Here is a 13,912-nt window from a genome sequence, read left to right as displayed (position 1 = left end):
CAGGACAGCCACAGATCTGCCATGACACCAGTCACTCAGAGACTGTCATGCCACCTGCCTACTCTTGCTAATCAGTGGCTGCTGCAGTTTGCAGAGCCATCCAGTGATAGGTGAGGATATGTGAGGAAACCTGTAGGCCCCCTTAACAATCATACCTGCTGGCCCCAGGTGAGCTGCTCCTCCTTGCATGCTGGGCCCCAACCCAGATTAGACCCATTGCTTCCCACACTGCACTGCACTAAAACCACCTGGAGGGCTTGTTAAACACAATAGTGGGCTCCACCTGCAGAGTCTGAGTCAGCAGATACAAAATTTGCATTTCTAACAAGTTCCCAGGTGATGCTGCTGGTCTAGGGACTCCACTTTGGGAACCACTGCTCTAAAGGCTGCTCTCCACCTACAAGATTCTAGTGGCCCTTCACAGCCACATTCGAGAACTGGGCATGTTGTTTTCAAGAAAGCTGAAGGATTTCCTTAAAGTGGCGCTGGTCCCCACAGGGTAGGCCTAGTTCTCAGCCCTATGGGTGTGGTAATTCGTTTTGGTCAGTGGGTCCAGAGGTGACTATAGGCAAAGCAATATGAGGCCAGATGATGGGCAAGTAACCTTGGAGAAAGCTAGAATTGGCTACCTGCGGTGTGTGCCAAAGCCCTTTCCCCTTGCCCATTGCAGTGAGGTGGCTGAGCTCCCCAGTGGTGCTGCCCTTGTCTGACTCATCTCCCTGTGGCTGGGTGAGCCGTCAGCACAAAGCCCTCCCAGGTCCTGCCCTCAGCCTGACTCTCCTACCAGAACCCTCAGACCTCGCTGATGAAGAAAGAGCCTGGAGATTTAAAGGATGGATGGGCCAGGAACCTTCCGATGGGAGAAAGAGGCACTCCCCTGCAAAGGAACAGGGTGTGCGACAGTTGTTTTCCTACATCTGTCTCTGGAGACCACCACTGCACAGAAGCTTTGGTCACCAAAGCCCCTCCACCCACCCACTTCTCATCTCCTCCCAGAGCAATGAGGCCAAAAGGCCTATCCACAGCCAGGTGGGGAAAAAAACAAAACCAAACAAAAGCTGGGTACCATCCTGTTCGATACACCAAAATAAATTTCAGCCAGACCAAAGATTTAAACATAAGAAGTGGTCCCAAACCGCAAAAACATAAAATTAAAGTTCTGCATAAGAAATAAATAAGGAAAACAACTTAAAAAGAAATGACAAATTTAGGAAAAATGTTTTATGATAAGAAAAAGATCAAAAACTACTAGAGAAACTTAAATGATGGGAACAGGTAATTACAGAAAAGGAAGTGAAGCTGTTTACCCTCACTAATACACTGAGAATTGCCAGTCAAAAACACAGACATCAAAATTAAAAATGACACTCTTTGACCCAGAAACTCTACTTCTGGAAATGTTTCCCAGACACACACCTGTGTGAAATGACATACACACATGAATTTTACTGCAGCATTAGCTGTTACAACCACCACCACCCCCTACATATCCACCTGTAAGAGGCTGGTTAAATAAATAACAGATCCATACAATGGGTACTCTGAAGCTGTTTTCAGAATTAGCCAGCTCTACATACAGGGACAGGAAATGATCCCCATTATTAATCAAGGTGCAATACTAAGCTGCCTTAAAAAAATAAAACAAACACAAACTTAGTGGGGGGTGTGTGTGTGTATATATATATATATATATATACACAGAACCACAGAATCATCCTGGAATAAACAAGAAACTGGGTAAACTGGTTGCCTAGGGAGGAGAAACCTGGGGACAGAAATGAAGCTTACTGTTTATATTTGCATTTTTTGCCACATACATGTATTGCCTGTTAAAAAACAACTTTAAAAAAGGCCCAATTCAGGTGGGGATTTCTGGGCTCACTTGAGGCCATGGCTGTCCTTCTAAGGTTTGAACAACTCACACAGGCTCATTCAGTCCAAGGCAGCGGGCTCTGGGTCTGGGGTTAGCATTGTTACATAAACATACCATGGACTCAGAAATGGAGGCACTGCTAGTATTCCCCGCCCCAGACAGGACCACAGGCCAGCCTCTGCGGCTCACAGGGCAATGGCACTGATTCCCAGGAGCGCTTCACAGAGTTCTCAGCAAGAGTCAAAATCAGTCTCCTGGTGACTCTGGTTTAGCTCTGCCCTGAGTGCCCCACAGGCCGGGACTAATCCCATGTCCAAAGAGCAGTCCTTCATCCCTGGGTCTTCCCCTCTCCCCAAGAGACCACCTCCAGTCTTCCCCTCTCCTGAAAAAAGTCTCATTTTTTTCCACCAGTTCCTGCCTGAAATAGTTTTCAGCCTGCAGCCCACTCCCTTTCTCTTTCTCTGAAAGCTATCTTCAGAACCAAAGGCCCCAGGTGTGGTCTGAAGAGTGCAGGACCAGGTGAAGGGCAGGACCATCAGCCCACTTCTCCCCATGGGTGTGGCTCCCAGCCCCTCTGGCTTGGTAACTCTTGGGTGTTCAGGACAATGAAGACCTGATGCGGATCCTTGTTAAATTTCTCCCTTAAGTTCTGCCCGTTACTCCAGCCTACTGAGATCTCCTGAGATTCTGACTGACATCAAACATCTTTGTGCGCCCTCTCAGCTTTGTTTTATATCTACCAATTTGGTAAGCGTGACATGCGTTCTTCCAAGTAACTGATACAGAAAGGGCCAACGACGGACACACCCCAGCTCGACAACAGCGGGTACAGGCACTCAACCAGCTATCTGGCCACCTAACTCCACCACGACCCAGCGCACATTTCCCCATCTTGTTCACAACAGTATAAAGAGGACCTCCTCCAAATTAGGATTCTAACACATCTCCCATGCCCAGAGCCCTGCAGTTCATTTGCCTAATAATCCCCAGGAGAAAAGCAAATGCAGCCAAATAACCTGGGGCAACCTTGGGATGCACCATGTTGGCTCCAAGTGCCTACCCAACCCACCCACATCCTAGGGGACTTCAGACATTGCATACAACTCTTTAACTTGCAACAGCTACATTCTTCCCCCCTTTTCAGAAAATTCAGGAATCTGCTGGGCAATTAGACTTTTGGTGATGTAGTCTCTACAGAAGTCAAAATATAATGATGTACACTTGAAATTTATGTATTATAAACCAACGTTACTTCAATTAAAAAAAAATCTCATCATCCAGTCTTTGGGGAACTTTGGCCTCCACTTTTTCTCAAAAGAGGCCACCATCAGGGCCTGTTGTCTTTGGCAAGCCATTCCCAGCTAGGACAGGAGCTCCAGCAGGCTCCCAGGTGCCCCTCACCTTCCCCTCACTGCCTGTCCAACCCTCACTCTCCAGGACAGAAGGGGACACAGCGAGTTTCAATCCAGCAGATCTGCTTTCTCTCTGGCCTCCATGGTATCACACACGTACCGACCAATGCCTTTCTCCTACTTCTGTCCTTTAGCAAAGAAAAAGGGTGCCTGCATGGGAATGCGTCACACTGCTAATGCGATTCTGACAGGCTGGGAGATATCCCTGTTCTATGCTGGCTCTGGTCACGGCACTGCCACGGGGACTCAATGGTGAGAGCCTCCCGCACACAGCAGGCAGCTGGCCTCCTCAGGGATTACTCCAATTCTTAGAAACTAGCCTCCAGGGAACTTCCAGCCTCTGGTCCTACCTCTCTCAGGGCACACTGCAGCAAAAATAGCACCCTTCCTCACTAGGACCATCTACCAGCAGCTGTGTACCCAATTTCATCCAGCTGTGGCCCTCTCTGGCTAAACTGGTGATTCTCAAACTTCAACCTGCAAAACAATCACCTGCTGGGCTCGTTAAAGCGAGACTGCTGGGTCCCTCCCCTACAGCCTCTGAATCAGTAGATTTGAGATAGGCCCCCAAACCTGCATTTCCAACACACTTCCAGGTGATGCTGATGCTGCCTGACTGTGGACCACACTTTGGCTAGCACTGCTTCATCATGCATGAGAATCACCTAGAGGGCGCGCTCAGAATGCTGAGGCCTGGGCTCCAACCACTCTGGGCCCTTCAACCTGGGATGAGCCCAGGAATCTGAAATTAAAACAAGCGCCCCATCCCCATACCCAGCAATTATGATGGAACTGATTCTGTGCTCCACACTCTAGGAAACACCTTTCCCTTCAAGGTACTTGGATACTTTCTACTTATACTGTCTAGCCTTTCTTCCCAGCAGAGCGCTGAGGACAAGCACCAAAACCTGGGCATCCCAGGATCCCATCAGAACCAAGCCTCAGAATGCTGGGGGAATGCTGAAATAATACAGCAGGTACACAGCAGGCTTCTCAGGGACTGTAAAAGGGCCTGTCCCCTAAAGCTGTGTATACGTACACCAGAATACCATTACATCACAAGGGCTCCACAAGGGCACTGGCCAGAGTCCCCAAACAGAAGAATCTAGAAATGCTGTGTAGAGAAAGGAGGCAAAATCACTCAGAACAAGAAGAATCTCACTCACCCCAGCCAGCTACCCCTCTACCATAATGGAGAGCCTTGTTTCCCCACCCCAACAATGGGAGATAGAGATACAGGCTGGGCCACGCACTATGCGCATCTTCTGGTGTCCTGCCTGACTTCCAGGGGCACAGAAGAAAAAGAAGAGATGGTGAAACTGGCAGTTAGCCATTGATGATTAAGTAGTTAGTAACTAAAGTTTTTTTTTTCTTTTTTGCAATTACTATTATAGCTTTCAGTTGTTCACCCACCCATTGTTAACCATGCTGTTTAGGACACACGTTATCTGACTCCCACTAGGTTCCTATAGATAACATCTCCCTGGAGCCTGGGTCACCATGGTAACGGGTGTGTGAGCTGTTTGACAAGAATTAGAACTCCTTGTCCACTTCAGGGCGTTTGAGACCACCAACCCATCAACTGGGCCTGCACAGATGTCTAATAAGTGACCTTTTGACATCAAGAGGCTAAAACCCCCACCCCCAGATCATGCTAACAACACCATTTTGTGAACATAGGTCCTATGAAGAGGCATGAAGTTTGACTACACTTGCGCAGATCATCAATTACCTCACCTCTCCTCACCTCCAAACACCTATCTCCACATTTCAGACCATCTTGTCCCTCTACCCCATAAATATCCCTGAGTCCCCATTTCCAGGGAGGTGGATTTGAGACTTGTTCTCCCCTTTCCTCACTTGGCTGCCTTGTGATTAAACTCTCTTTCTGCTGTAATCTTATCGTCTCAGTGCTTGGCTTTCTGGGCAATGGGCAAAAACGAACCTGGTTCAGTAACAATGGGTGGCGGCAGTGCCTTGCCTTGGCACAAGGATACAGAAGTGTCCTCCCCAGAGGACCAGCACAGAGCTCAGGTGGGATGGAGCTTGCAGCAAGCTAACGCTGGGAGGAGGCAGAGGCCTGAAAGCATCATCCTGCAGCGAGACCTCCCACCCCTTAGAGCCCGGCAGCAAACCACGCAGGCCTGGACTAGAGTGGATGCTTTCACAGGATGACCCCTCCAGTGGCCTTCCCCAGCCTGCAGGCTGGACAATTCATTTGTGTGTTCATTTTTTAATATTAAATCCTCAATCTGTTTTTATGCAAAAATTCAGAGTTTAAATCATGCAGCTCAGACAGTCCCTGCTGATGTATTTTTTAAAATAAAAGGAAGAGAAGACAAGCCACAGACTGGGAAAAATGTTTACAAAATACACATCTGACAAAGAATTGTTATCCAAAATATCAAAAGAACTCTTAAAAACAACAGTAAGAAAACACACAACCCAATTAAAAAATGGGCAAAAGGAGGCCAGCCCCGCGGCCGAGTGGTTAAGTTCACGTGTGCTCCGCTTCAGCACACAAGGGTTTCACCGGTTCAGATCCTGGGCGTGGACAGGGCTGCTCTCAGGCCACGCTGAGGTGGCATCCCACATAGCACAACCAGAAGACCTACAACTCAAATATACAACTAGGTACTGGGGCTGGGGAGAAGAAGAAGAAGGGGGAAAAAAGAGTATATTGGCAATAGATGTTAGCTCAGGTGCCAATCTTAAAAAAAGATTTAAAATAAAAAAAAAAGGGCAAAAGACCTGAACAGATATATGAAAAGACACTCGACACTATACAACATTAGGGAATTGCAAATTAAAATAACAATGAGATACCACTACACACCTATTAGAAGGGCCAAAATCCAAACCACTGACACCACCAAATACTGGGAAAGATGTGGAGCAACAGGAACTCTCATTCACTGCTGGTGGAAATGCAAAAAGGTACATTTTGTCACTTTGGAAGACAGTCTGAAGTTTCCTACAAAATTAAACATATTCTTACCATATGATCCAGCATTAGTACTCCTTGTTATTTACCCAAATGAGTTCAAAACTTATGTGCACACAAAAACCTGCACACAGATGTTTACAGAAGCTTTATTCATAATTGATAAAACTTGGAAGCAACCAAGATGTCCTTTCAGTAGGTGGATGGATAAATAAACTGTGGTACATCCAGACAATGGAATATTATTCAGTAGTAAAAGAAATGAGTGATCAAGCCATGAAAAGACTTGGAGGAAACTTAAACACATATTACTAAGTGAAAGAAACCAATCTGAAAGGCTACATCCTGTATGATTCCAACTAATATGACATTCTGGAAAAGGCAAAACTATGGAGACAGTAAGTTACCAGGAGTTAGGGAGGTGGGCGGGATGAAAGGGCAGAGCACAGAAGAAATTTTAAGGCAGTGAAGCTATTCTATATGGTACTAAAATAGTGGGCAGATTAGTCAAAACCCACAGAATGTACAAGGCCAAGAGTGAACCCTAATGTAAACTATGGACTTTGAGTGATAATGATGTGTCAATATAGGTTCATCAACTGAAACAGACGTACCACTGGTGGGGGATGTTGATGGTGTGGCAGGCTCTGCATGGGTGGGGGCAGGGGCTGTATGGAAATCACGTTCCACTCAGTTTGGCTGTGAACCTACAACTGCTCTAAAAAATAAATTACATTTAAAAATAAAAATAAAAGGAATACAAGCACATTGTAGAGAAATTTAAATAGAACAGAAAGGCACAAAATAAAAAGGAAAAGTCACTTTCCCCTTTAAGCCCCTACCGAAGGTCACCGCTGAGCAGTTTCTAATGTATTATTCAAAACCAAAAAAAAAAAAACCACATAAATGTATATGCATATATGTATCTATATAGTTTGCTCATATACATATGTATAACTTTTTTAAAACAAGAAAGATTTGCTTGTCGGCAAACTCTCCTCACTCCAGTACAAAACTCAGTTTGGGTGGGCTCAGAAGTAATGAATTATCTACATTCCTACCTGGTGCACCTCCTGGCACTGCTGGGGAGATGAGGAGTTAGTCAGCCCTCAGCTAGTCCAAGAAGCTCCCGGCCTCCATAACACCATCCTGGGAGTGCTGGGCACATTCCTCCCCGGGTCACTGCGCTGGACAACAGGAGGCAACGACCCAGAGCAGGATAAAAATGGGGCCTGAGGCAATACAGAAACGTCTACTTAAGGTAGTCCAGTTCCAAGAATCTCAAATGGAAAAGGATCCCAACCAGGGACCTGAAGCCAGGCCCTCACTTCCTCAACCTCCCTACGCCATGTGCATGACAGGGGGCTTCACCCCTCAGGACTCTTCCTTCCTCTTGGATTTTAGGACTCCTGAAGGGGATACCTCTTTAGATTTTCACCCCAATCCTAGATTTACGGACACCCAAGATGCCACACTGGAAGCAATCTTGAAGATTCTCTAGCTTCCAACCACCTTGCTTTTGGACCTAAAATACATCAGGGACATGGCTTACTCAAGTCACAAATGTATAGGGAAAGGGTCCATGGTAGAACTTAGTCTGCTGAGAGCAGAGCTTGCCTGCCTTCCCCTAACAGTGCCATTGTGCAAACCTGTGACCATTTTAAACCAGGGCTAGGCCGGTTTGTCTGGTGGTCCCAGCTAGTGCTGCCATTGGTGACTTACTTTAAGACTCCTCCAAGGACAGAAGGAAGACAGTGCAGTAACTGTGCTCTGAACCAGGTCAGCCAAGACCATTCCTCATGGCAAGGAGGTTCCAGAAACCCTCAGGTACCTTGGCTCACGCCAATTCCTTCTCCCCATCCTGTGGGGAGGGGACAAGAGAAGCGAGGCACAGCCCCAGCTCTGCTACATACAGTCATTCAAAGTCTTGCTCAGGCCTAACCTGACCCTCCATGTCCAGCTCAGCCTTGCGAAGCACAAACAGGAAGCATGATGTACAGTGCTTCCCGAACCGTGTTCTTGGACACCATCTTAACATTGTGCAAGTTGAGAATTTATCAGGTACCCAGTTAAAAAAAAGAGAGAGAAAGATTGGTTGTCCAAAAGCGTTGGAAAATGCTGCCTGCTACATCCCCTTCCAGGAAAGTGCCAATTCATGATAGCGTAATAAAGGTCCTGAGAAGTCCTATAACAAAAGAGCCTGCTTAACTTTATGCCCAAATTTCCAAAACTCATTAGGCAAAAATAATATTAGTTAACATTTATTGAATACTTATTATGTACTAGGCACTGTTAAGTGCTTTACATGAAATTTAACTTTACGACAACTCATTAAGACAAATACTAAGATTATGATCCCCATATTAGAGATAAGGAAACCAAGGTATGGAGAGATTATGTAACCTGCCCAAGGTTACAGCTAGTAAATGACTGAGCCAGGATTCAAACCCAGAGAGCCAGGCTCCAAAGCCCAGGACTTTTAACCCCTCTGCTGTACTTCCTCACAGAGCCCGCTGGCCCCAGAAACTAGGATTTCAAAGACGGAAACTAGAAACACCTGTTTCACCACGATCCCAGGTACTTCATTAAAGGCAGCATAGGGTGTTGGGAAGAACAAACTCTGAAGCCAAACTACCAAGTTCAAATCCAGTTCTGTTCTCTACTAGGTGCGTGATCTTGGGCAGGTTACTTAACTGTTCTGGGCCTCGGTTTGCCACATCTATAAAATGCAGATACTAATAGTTTAATATCAAATATGTTCTCATTATATCATTTAACTTCTCATTATATCAGTTTCCCCAATATAAAATAGCAAAGAGGATTAGAGGGTCCCAGAGGACCCTGGGCCATTTGATAATACTCAGGATGAGAAACGTTGGGGCAGGGAGGGGGTGGGATAGGGGAGTAACAGGAGAGGTGGGGAGAGTCAGGACAGTGTGAATGGCAGGGGAGGGGAGGAGTGGAGCAAAGTGTGCTGGTTCCTTCTCCGAAACCAAGCCCAGCCCTGTAGCAGCAAGTCCTGGGAACGGCTGTGTTGGCTTTTCCAATCTCCCCAAGGAGAAACCACCAACAGGAAATTGGCAATGTTTTCTTTCCATCCCCTCTATAAGCCAGGTGCCCAGGGGCTTGGTTCAAGCACCAGGAATGCTGGGGGGAGGGGGGTGTCAAGACAAGAAGCTGACAGTAGGGGGAGGATGAGGGGGGAGCAACTTTGAAAAGGCCTCTTGGAGAGAAAACCTGCCTGGGAGGAGGGACCTGTGCCTTGGTCTGCACAAAGCCCATCCCTGCAAACAGCCAGCAGTCTGCTGTCAGTACTTCTACTCTGTGCCCCTGCCCGGACAGAAACCATCTCTCTCCTCTCGGGACCTTTCCAGACCAGGTCCTTGGAACCGAGAAGGGGAGGGAGGCAGGAGGGACTATTTAAAGGTACCGGGAGCACACACAGATTGGCAGGTGAGACCTCTCTACCAACTCCTCCACAGCACAGCTCTCTGGCAAACCTGGGTCCTTCCTGTTCATGGGAACAGTCCCCTTTGAGACCTGCCCACACCAAATGGGCTTCCAGGTAAGCCAACACTTAGTCAAATGCCAACCCCAACTCAGGATTTCTGAGGAGTGGAAAGCAGGCCACAGAGGGGGAAGGTGAACCCAGATATGGTGTCATTATCTGGCGACACCCAGGCCCAGAACATGAAGGGGCTCAGGCCATGGTCCTCGTAGGTGCCAAAGTTCTTGTGACAGACACAGTAGCAGCGACAGAAAAAGTCCCCTACCCAAGTCCTAAGTCCAAGGTGTGGTCCGGACCTAAGGAAATACTCCATCCCCCCGGAAAAATAGGGAAATTGTGGGTTGTGTTTCTAAGTACAGTTCAGGCTGGAGAGACACATCTGTGTCTTTGTTTCACCACTTTCACATGGGGGAAGCTGCTCCCAATTACACCACCTAATCAGAAGGGGCTCCTCCCAGGACCAGCCTGAGAAACAAAGTAGGAGGGACCAGCAGATGTCAATCAAGCACAAGTCCCAGAGGCATCTGAGCCCTCCAGGCTGTCTCCCCCCCAACCCCCGCTTAGCTCTCAAGGCTCTCCATTTCCTGCAGAATCCAACCCAAGCACCGTTTCCCCAGGATCACCTTGGCCCACAGGGGTGCAGCAGTTACTGACTGCACAACGTGACCCTTCAGTGCTCAGCTGGAAGGGAACTTGGGGAGCTCCTTCTCTGAACTCTTCCCACGTCTGGATGGGAAAAGGTGAGAGTGGCTCATCCCAGGTCACACAGCCTAAGCATCACTGACACTGGGTCTGATAACATCCATCCCCAGATTCTCTACAGGCCCTTTACCACCCCAAATTACTCTCGCCCACACCCTACGCCAGTTCCCCCATCTTCACACAACCCACCCTCCCTCCACTAAGAGCCACAAACATCACAGGATGGTCACAAGAGACTTCTCCGTTCTGCTGAATGAATTTTTACCCATGGTCCACACAGCTCTGACATCATCTTCCAACACAGCTGCTAGGAACAGGGTTTGGAGTCCAATGACAATGATTCCAATTCTAGCTCTACCGCTTTCAGGCTATGTGACCTTGGGCATGTCACTTGACGTCCTTCTGTAAAACTGGGAAAAATACATCCACCTTACTATGCGGCTGTGAGGATCTGATGCACTGATATATACATATATAGCTATCCACCACGTAGTTTATTAGCATATAGGAGGTGCTAGGTTAATTTTAACTTACTCCCTAAGAAGTATTAGCCTGGGAGCTAGGATCTGGGTCCTAATTCCACCATACCTTCACTAGACAATTTAACCTCTCTGAACTTCTAAGCTGTCTGCAAAGATATGATCTGCCCACCTACCTTGGAGTTACTGTGAGGACTAAATGACGTAAGATCAGGAAAGACCTCTGTAAAGTGTGGGCAGTTCTCTTCACTCTGTGACCAACTCACCCAATGTCATTCTCTCCCGAGTGGCCAAACAGGACAAGCTCTGACGTTTGGAGAGGGGAAAAAGGGTCGTCAAAGATCCTAGACATACACCCAAACTTGTTCAGTCTCTACCAGATGTCAGCCCACACACTGAGTGCCATACCTAACCAATTGTTATGGTCACAGGGTACCTCAGGACAATGTGGGGAAGGGGAAGAGCAGAGAGGGGAGGGTTTTTCAAAGCCTGAGATGAAGGCACCATCAGGTAGGTCCTTCAAAACCATCCCAGACAGTCCACACCCTGATCCCTGAGAACCTGTGAATATGTTATCTTCCATGGCAAAAGGGACTTTGCAGATGTGATTAAGGTTACCAACTTCTCGATTATCCAGGTGGACCCAATCTAATTACATGAGTCCTTTCCTGAGCAGAGAGCATTTCCTGCCTGGGTTAAGGATGAAAAGAAAGAATAAGGAGAAATAAGGATGAAAAGAAAGAAATAAGAAGCATGAGAGGGTTTCCATCCATGGAGGAAGGGGGCCATGAGCCAAGGAATGTAGACGGCCTCCAGAGGCTGAAAAAGACAAGCAAACAGATTCTCCTCTAGAGCCTCCAGAAAAGATATAACCCTGCCAATAAACACCATGAGACCCATGAGACAAAACTGTAAGACAGAAAAGTCATGTGGTCAAACGGTACAGCCGCTGTGGCAAACAGTAGCAGAACTTCCTCAAAAAATTTAACATCTGATCCAGCAATTCCACTTCTGGCTATATACCCAAAAGAACTGAAAGCAGGCACTCAAACATATTTGTACACCAATGTTCACAACAGTTTTATTCACAAGAGCCAAAAGGTAGAAACAAACCAAATGTCCATCAACAGAAAAATGGATAAACAAAGTGTGGTATAAACATAAAGGAATATTATTTGGCCTGAAAATGGAAGGAAATCCTGTCACATGCTATACCATGGAGGAACCTTGAGGACATTATGAAAGTGAAACAAGCCAGTCACAAAAAGATACATACTATATGATTCTACTTATGTGAGGTACTCAGAGTAGTCAAATTCAGGGACAGAAGTAGAACTGTGGGGGCCGGCCCCGAGGCTGAGTGGTTAAGTGTGCACATTCTGCTTCGGCGGCCCGGGGTTCGCCAGTTCCCGGGTGTGGACATGGCACCACTTGGCAAGCCATGCTGTGGTAGGCATCCCACATATAAAGTGGAGGAAGATGGGCACGGATGTTAGCTCAGGGCTAGTCTTCCTGAGCAAAAAGAGGAGGATTGGCAGATGTTAGCTCAGGGCTGATCTTCCTCAAAAAATAAATAAATAAATAAAAATTTTAAAAAGATATTAAAAAAAAAAAGTAGAACTACGGCTGCCAGGGGCTAGAAGAAGGGGGGACGGGAGTGTTATTGTTTAATAGGGGCAGAGTTTCAGTCTGGAAAGATGAAAAAGTTCTAGAGATGGATGGTGGTGATGGTTGCACAATAATGTGAATGTACTTAATACCACTGAACTGTACACCTTTTAAAAATGACTAAAATGGTAAATTTTATGTTATGTATACTTTACCACCAAAAAAAATTGTGTTGTTTTACGTCACTAAGATTATGGTCTTTTATGGCAACAATAGAAAACTAATACATACAGTGACCATTGCTTCTGTCTTTCCCTCCAGATCCTCCCATGATATTCTCTTCAAAAAGGCCTCTGCTTTCTTTAAACAAGAGATCTGTGCACAAGTATACCTAACTCAGCAAACTTTCTTTGACAAAGAAAGCAATAAACCACCAAGATCACAAAAAGACCATTAACCGAGAAAGGAGGGACCAGGTGCTCACCTTTCCTGCATGTCTAGAAATAAGAGCTCAATAAAGCTTTGCTCACTTGTATTATCAGTCAACATGAGTCACCTGTGTGGCCAGGCCAGCCCCACCCAGCCAGCAATGCAAATACTCCAATGGGGGGAGGTTCAGCAGTGTGATCTGCATGGGCGGGGCAATCACACCCAGTCAGCCAGGATCACACAACTGAGATGCCAGAGGTCACTCAGCCCTAGAGATGACTCAGTTCATTCCCACCCACCCCACCTCAGCTCTCATTTCACAAGTGGGGAAACTGACAACCAGAAAGGAGGAAGTGACATGCCAAGGTGACACAGCAAGATCCTAACAGGAATGGCCCAGGACCCCCACCTCCTGCCCCTAAGCCAAGAGCTCACTGTCCAGAAGACAGGATGCCAGCCAATCGCTGGGTTTTTACCAGCATCTAAGGGGGGAGGTCCAGGTTTTGCGGAGCTTATGCAGTTTTAGAGACCTTCTTCAAGAAAAAGAATACACAATATCTCTTTTTTTGCAAATTTTACAATACTGTATGACTTTGTGAGTTCATTGCTAGGGCCCCTCCTAGAGCTTTGGAAGGGCCACTGGGGCATGAGGGGGATGGCTGAAGCTGAGAATGAAATTTCATTAGATTCACAGTAATTCCACTTCTGGGCTCAGAGAGGCACTCAGGGCTGGGCTAGACTCCCCAGGGACAGAAGGGGAAAAGAAGTCCTGGCCTGCACCAGGCTTTCCCTCTAGACGGGGCGATAAACACAAAGAGCAGTCACAGGAAAATACCCACGCCACGTTGAAGAGCCATTCCCCCAGCAAGAATAGAGATGAAGGCTGAGAATCAAGACGTCTGCTCTTTGGGAACTGAGAGGAAGGGTGGGAGGGGTGTCTAGAAAGCTGGCTTCTCT

At 47.0% G+C, this 13,912-nt stretch overlaps 1 protein-coding gene across 8 annotated transcripts in view; it reads right to left on the bottom strand.

The window, feature by feature from the left end:
• The window catches only part of ANXA11 (annexin A11), a 41,588-nt gene that overhangs the window by 18,575 nt on the left and 9,101 nt on the right, over positions 1–13,912 (bottom strand). The window contains exons 2-4 of one of the 8 annotated variants that reach the window (XM_070491354.1): positions 7,291–7,416; positions 6,844–6,947; positions 6,122–6,200 (exon numbers count right to left, since the gene is read on the bottom strand). The exons of 3 other annotated variants lie outside the window; for them this stretch is intronic. In XM_070491354.1, the coding sequence (XP_070347455.1) occupies positions 6,122–6,197 (76 nt within the window). In that variant the 5' untranslated portion in view covers positions 6,198–6,200; positions 6,844–6,947; positions 7,291–7,416. Of the gene's footprint in view, positions 1–6,121; positions 6,204–6,843; positions 6,948–7,290; positions 7,417–13,912 lie in introns of those variants that run through there. 4 more of the 8 variants (XM_070491343.1, XM_070491356.1, XM_070491349.1 and 1 more) reach the window with 4 other exon arrangements.

Source organism: Equus asinus, chromosome 2 (genome assembly GCF_041296235.1).
Source record: "Equus asinus isolate D_3611 breed Donkey chromosome 2, EquAss-T2T_v2, whole genome shotgun sequence".
Classification (NCBI taxonomy): domain Eukaryota; kingdom Metazoa; phylum Chordata; class Mammalia; order Perissodactyla; family Equidae; genus Equus; species Equus asinus.
Note: the sequence above shows the minus strand (reverse complement) of the source record. Positions and strands in the feature narration are given on the sequence as shown.